The 6,122-nt window shown below is 42.7% G+C and overlaps 1 protein-coding gene across 2 annotated transcripts; it reads right to left on the bottom strand.

Annotated features, from left to right (window-relative positions):
- Nucleotides 1-295: 295 nt before the first annotated feature.
- Nucleotides 296-4,576, bottom strand: LOC104418541 (floral homeotic protein APETALA 2). 2 transcript variants are annotated; one of them, XM_010029916.3, is made up of 10 exons: nt 3,483-4,576; nt 3,278-3,303; nt 3,057-3,087; nt 2,834-2,921; nt 2,421-2,566; nt 2,289-2,333; nt 2,081-2,172; nt 1,803-1,972; nt 1,459-1,677; nt 296-1,019 (listed from the first exon to the last, which is right to left on the bottom strand). In XM_010029916.3, the coding sequence occupies exons 1-10, from the start codon at nt 4,079-4,081 to the stop codon at nt 774-776; spliced, it is 1,662 nt and encodes a 553-aa protein (XP_010028218.1). In that variant the 5' UTR covers nt 4,082-4,576; the 3' UTR covers nt 296-773. The 2 variants fall into 2 exon arrangements, with proteins under 2 accessions (XP_010028218.1, XP_010028219.1); XM_010029917.3 differs by having other exon boundaries at nt 296-1,013; nt 3,483-4,573.
- Nucleotides 4,577-6,122: the final 1,546 nt, after the last annotated feature.

The raw sequence follows: 6,122 nt of genomic DNA, 5'->3' as shown, positions 1-6,122 counted from the left end.
CTAGATTTCTCTTTTTCACCCCACCTCCCAATCACTCGCGTCCTTATTTTAGCATTTTACTCCATTAGGGAAACCATGAATTAAAGACCCCCCTTTGTAGGGTCTCCCTCTCATCAGCCCAACAAAGTAGCCAAAGACATTGCTAAAATCGAACAACAGGCCAACAAGATGGTGGGACAATGCCTTAAAAGAAAACAGGAATGTCAATAAACAAGAGAACAAAAGAGTCGAGGTGGGTATTACATAGAGCGAGAACGAAAACTTCGACCGAAAACCCTCGAAATAAAGAAATTAATGAAAATGCATTGCCATATTACTTTTATAATAGACGGTAGATGATGCGAGGTAATACATTATATAGGGCGGCAAAACAAAACAGAACAAACAGCAGAGAGATGCATTAAGATTGGAGCAGTTTCCAGTCAGAAACCCAGAAAATCTAGTCAATAGATTTCGTCCGTTTGTTAGTTTTGACCGACTGACCAAGGTCCCTCCCACGCTTCCGTAATCTGAAAAACATCCGTGATATTCCTCTCCTTCTCACTCTCCCTCCCTCCCTTTCTTCTCTCTCTACTTTTGGGGTTAAGAGAGAAGGGGAAAAAAATTCAAAAGTGAAGGAAAAGGAGGGTGTTTCGTTACAGAGCTTGATATTTTATAGAAGAGAAGAACAAAAATTTGAAGGATGACCCAGATAAACGGACAGAGCAGAAAAATTATTAGAAGACAATTTTGGTTTCTTCGTCCCTTTTTTTTTTTTTGGGTGGGGAGTTCAATCAAGGTCTCATGAATGAGTGAAACCCATTTTTCTGCAGCCAATTTGGGGTGGGTCTGATCTGCTGTGGGAATCCTGATGATGCTGCAGCAGGTGCAAATACATGGAGAGCACTCGATGATGATGATGATGACGCTGATGGAGTCGATGAGTGCCATTGTTGATGCTCGCTTGTCGGCGATGGTGTTGTTGATGACAGTGAAAGATCTCCAATCCTTCCTCCATAGCTGCTGCTTGAGAACTGCACCTACAAAAGAAACTATTAAGAAAGAAAAGATTGGACAACTTGGGCACATAATGACTCAACCCTCAACCCATTCAAACTATGCATTTATCATTGCACCTCATATTGTCAACGAGCAATAAATTGCTGCTCATAATAAATACTCACTGAAACAGATTTGATGGAATCTAATTGGGTGTTTTCTCAAATCTTTACTTTATCCAATTGAGGCATCGCTATATTAATTTTCGCGTCACTTGAAAATTTGCTAGCAACCTTTTCTTCAAGGGGTTAGGCAAATTTCCTTCCACTATAGGACTTCAAGCATAGATTATATTTCCTACTGTATATTTATGTACATTGAATCGCAGGAAAAAAATAAATCATGGAACTAGTTTTGCAGAAATAATTGGATATCCAAGCTACCAAAAAGAAAGAAAAGTTATGTGTCAGAGATGATCACTTGGTAATTTGGTGAGCTGAGATGCGGTGGAAGAAGGTGAAGCATGTTGTGAGCTTGATGATCTCCCGGCCTCTTCATTTGTCCATATATTTGCAGTTCATCATGAGCAGTAGGAGCTCTCATGGAGCCTGGAGAGTGAATGTGTGTTTGGCTCAGCAACCGCGTGGTCTCGGCTTCGCTGTACCCATTCCTTCTTCCTGGCTCTTGATGCAGATTTAACTGCAAACCCATAATCAGAAGCAGAAACTTGGCAATCCACTTCACACCAATAAAGAGAAAAGGAGAACCAAACTCGTAGAAGATTGTCAAGTACATAAATGCAAAAGAACGTCAAAAGTATCAACCTTGGGCCTTAATTCTCGATTTCGCCAGTCGCCATCGTACGGCATTGACGAGGAACTCTGGTCAACCCCGACAATTGGGACATCATTTCCAACTTCAAGATCGTTTGGCTTTGAAGCTGAACTTCCTAAGCTCAGATCAAGATTGTGATCTGCAGCATTACCAGAAGATTCTGCTCCCCCCGCACAAAACCAATACAAAGACAACAAACACAAGTTCACTCACTCCTTGCATAACAATGAGATCATTTGAATTTAGGAGTCGATCTGCAAAATTCTACCACTGGGGTTAAGCTCATCCTCGTAGATGCTTGGGTCAAAATTGGTGACAGCATCCTTGCCATTACACTTAATTGCAGCTTTATCATAAGCCCTGCAAGAATTCGTAATTACCAGGAAAATCATTTCACTAATTCTTCCAACACATTTACTATTTCCAACTTCATTTTATAATTTTCCCAAGGAAAGCTAAAACCTAAATGCACAAACCTTGCGGCGTCAATCTCGGTATCGAACAGTCCTAGATACACATACCTGTTGAATTAACCGCATTGAAAGAAATCAAGGGGGGGATATAAAATCAACAAGGCATATCATGAAGATGAATGTAGCGGAAAATACTTTTTGCCCAGAAATTGTCCCATTCTAGCCTCCCATCTTCCGCACTTGTGCAATGTGACTCCCCGGTACTTCGAGCTTCCTCTTGGAAATCCGGTGCTTTGGCGGCGAAGTACATGCACGAATTCTTCCTTGGTTAAATTACTCATCTGCAACAATAACCCAACCTTTGTCTTCACTGTGTGCCAAATGGTTATTTCTCAAGAGTTCAAAGCCATTATTTTTCGAAATAAAACATGAAAGAAAAAAGGGAAGAAAAAGGCATCTGGGAAGTTGAACTTCAGAGATGAAGTGGGAAGCAGTCGACATAAAAGAAGGAACAAGAGATGTGGCCTCGGTATATTTCTTTTCACTCTATTTTATCTATTTTTGCTTTTCTGTACAATTTCTGTACAACTCTCTCTTGCAGACTTTACCTGTTTCATGTCTTCTTGATAGTCTTCAATCCGGAAATTTATATCCGCGTCTACTCCCCGGAACTTGATTGCCGCCCTATCATATGCTCTGAATTTCATTTTTTTTTTTAGGCCAAAAATATGAGCTCATTTAATCTCACGTTATTTCGTGACAAACCCTCCAAAAAAATGAGGGAAAAAAGACCATAAATATTTTCTCGAACTAAAGGGAAGAGGAGCTTACCGAGCAGCTGCATGTGCAGTGTCAAACCCACCTATGGACACAAAAAATTAAGCATACAATATCATCTCAACATTCAACCCGAAAACAATCTGTAAAGAGCACATATCAAGGGGGAAAGAAAGGAAGGCATTCTTTTTCATTTTTATTTCCCTTCCCACCAAGAAAATGAAGAGATGAATAAGAAGATCAACCCCACAGGAAGTGCATACATATATACATACCCAGATATACTTGCTTTCCACAGTCCCTGCACCATTCACAGAGAAGCAAAACGAGAAACTCAGATCCTGATTGGCCAAAACTCGCTCAAAAGCGCGAGAGCAAGAGGACTATAGTATAACCCCAAAAAAAAAGGGGGGCGAAAATTTTGCAGAAAATTTACAGAAAAAAAAAAAAGAAAAAAAGTTAAAATTGAGAATGACAGACCATATGTGAGACTCCCATCTTCCAGTTCGCCTGTAAAAAGTGACCCCTCTATACTGGGAGCTCCGCGACCTCGGCCCTCTCCTGCTCTTCTTCATGGGCTGTGAACCCTCCAATATCGGTGAGCCCTTGCCCGATCCGATTGGATGGTGATCCGACTGGCGGAACCTGACTCCGACCCAGTGCGCCCTCGGGAACCCCGGCGGCACTGCGGCTCCCCCCATTCCTGCCCGCTCGCCATCCTCTTCCAGCTCCTCCTCCTCCTCCACCGGGAAGAACTGCCGGGTCACCGGGTGGCGGCTCCCCGGATTGTCGTCGCCGCCCTCGTCGTAATCGGCTTCCTCCTCTTGGGTCACCGAGAACCCGAAAATCTTGCTGCTGCGCTTCCTGTGAGCCTTGGCGGCCGCCGTCGCCAGGCCCTCCTCGTCGTCGGATCCGTCCTCGACGACCACCGCGGAGGAGCTGGAATTGGACATGGATCCGACCCGCTTGCCCCGCGCGTCGGTCGCAGTTTCGTCGTCGGAGGTCTTCGGGGAGGAACAGCCTTCCGATTCCTCGCCCGGCCTCACCGCAGGATCGGGCGAGTCGTTGAGATTCCACATTTTTTTTTTTGCTCCACTTGCTAACTCGTTGTGGGCAAGCGTGAAGGGAAAAAGAATTCGATGACCACTCTATGTAAGCTGTGTGTAAATTCTTCTTCCTTATAGAGGGAAGCGAGTGAGGATCTTGTGCCTGCCGATCATCCCTCCCTCACAAGCCACAAGGCAAAATAAGAGGGAGAGACAAAGCGGGGGATTTGAGGATTTTCTCGGGCCATATTTGGTGCTTGGATTTGAGGATTTTCTTGGGCTATATTTGGTGCTTTATGGGTAAAGAAGAGAAGGTGGGTTGAGAAGAGGAACTATGGCTTGAGTCTTGATTCTTGAAAGTGGAAAACCTAGGACTAAAAAGAGAGGGAGTGAGAGAGAGCGCAATTGCAAAAAGGTAGTAAGAGAGGAAGATGTTTGAGAGATTTTGGTATTCCCTTAACTGCCCAATACAGCATAGACGAGGGGGGTATTAGCTTGATTAGCCGAAAGCATTCTCTCTCTCTCTCTCTCTCTCTCTCTCTCTCTAGCCACTTGCCTCTATCTATGTCTCTCTCTCTCTCTCTCTCTCTCTCTCTCTCTATTGAAAGGCCAAGTTCTATATTTTCAATGAATCGAAAAAAGAAATTGGTTTGGCTTCTACTTTGTTGGGTTTCTCCAATTTGCATTAACCCCCAACACTAGTTTTTGTTTTTCTTTCCTTCTTTCTCTCTCTTTGTAAAATGGGTTACAAACTTTACCTATTCATCATCTCTCTCCCCAGAATGTACACACCACATACATCTTCTTTTTCTAGCATATATAAATGCATCTGAGATGGTATAATGGGAAAGAATGAACCGTCTCTTTCTCACTCAGCTTTCCCACGTTAACCAAATCGAAAAGCATCCTCCCTCCCTCTCTCGTCCCTTCATTACCTTTATTAGATAGTAATTATCATTCGTTCACTCACACCACAAGTCATCTCCACCTATCAATTTATTAATGGCAATTTCGGTGGTGTCGAGTTTTCAGAGCATCCCCCTCCCCCTCCCCCCCCCCCCCACCTTTCTCTCTCTCCCTCTCACATTCAAAAAAGCGATTTTTCTTTATAATATTATTTTTGTCATAATTATCATTACATTCACTTCCTCCTCACGCCAAATAGAATATTAGTTTTTACCATTTGTAACGGCAGCAGTAAATGGCCGAGCCCCGAGGGGTGGTCATTTCGGGTCATAAAAATTAGTAGGGTTGTCTTTCTTTCTCTCTTGGTTAACAGTGATACAAAAAAAAAAAATTGAAAAAGTTGGAAAGAATCAAATAAAATCTAAGAAGAGAGAGAGGGGGTAGAGAGAGGGGGGTTTGGTATCAGAAAAAGGAAAAATGGAATAATGGTAACAAAAGGAAAATCTTTCCAGAAAAGTCCAATCCAAGAGTACGGGAAGAGGGCCACCATTGCCTCTTTGGTTCATATCCTGACCAATGGCCTGCCTGTGATGTACCTCGTTTCTATGGCCGACTCTCTCTCTCTAGCCCCTCCACTCTCCACTTTTACAGCGCGTGGGCCTCACGTGCCTGTTCCCAAGCCAAGCACAAACAAATTGCAAAAGTTTAATTATTTTTACAAAAAGAAAATTTTGCCCTATTTTAGGGGACATATCCATGGAGATCATGTACTAGGGTTTTTTTTTGTTCAATCTCCAAACCATGTAAAGATCTCCGTACTCCCTGGGAAGCATTGACCATTCTTGGGTTCTTGATTCTTGCATATGCTAACTCAAGTTTTGGACCAAGTGATGCCCACTTGAAGCTGCTTATGCATATGCAAATGCATCTTATGCTTTTAATACCTTTATTTTAAATGATAATAACTGAATAGAAAAGTACAAGAAAAGATCTAGGTGTCTGTTCCCCCAAAGAAATTTTTGACACCCTTTCTTCGATTTCTTCAAAAAAACTTGTACTTTCTTTCCACTTCCTAAAATTTTTATCAATCTTTTTATGGCTCCATCAATCCTCACTGTTGGCCAATTGAACGTGAAAAAAGAAACTGTCGGGGCTAGCTCCTACTCGT

Source organism: Eucalyptus grandis, chromosome 9 (genome assembly GCF_016545825.1).
Source record: "Eucalyptus grandis isolate ANBG69807.140 chromosome 9, ASM1654582v1, whole genome shotgun sequence".
Taxonomy (NCBI): domain Eukaryota; kingdom Viridiplantae; phylum Streptophyta; class Magnoliopsida; order Myrtales; family Myrtaceae; genus Eucalyptus; species Eucalyptus grandis.
This window is presented reverse-complemented; position numbering and strand designations above follow the sequence as displayed.

What these genes read in the sequence shown, in the direction of transcription:
- LOC104418541 (XM_010029916.3), bottom strand. Translation starts at nt 4,081, where the DNA reads ATGTGGAATCTCAACGACTCGCCCGATCCTGCGGTGAGGCCGGGCGAG. An exon ending in AGATGGGAGTCTCACATATG is followed by an intron (nt 3,304 to 3,482) that starts GTCTGTCATTCT and finishes TGAATGGTGCAG; the next exon opens with GGACTGTGGAAAGCAAGTAT. An exon ending in TCAGCTCACCAAATTACCAA is followed by an intron (nt 1,020 to 1,458) that starts GTGATCATCTCT and finishes TTTCTTTTGTAG; the next exon opens with GTGCAGTTCTCAAGCAGCAG.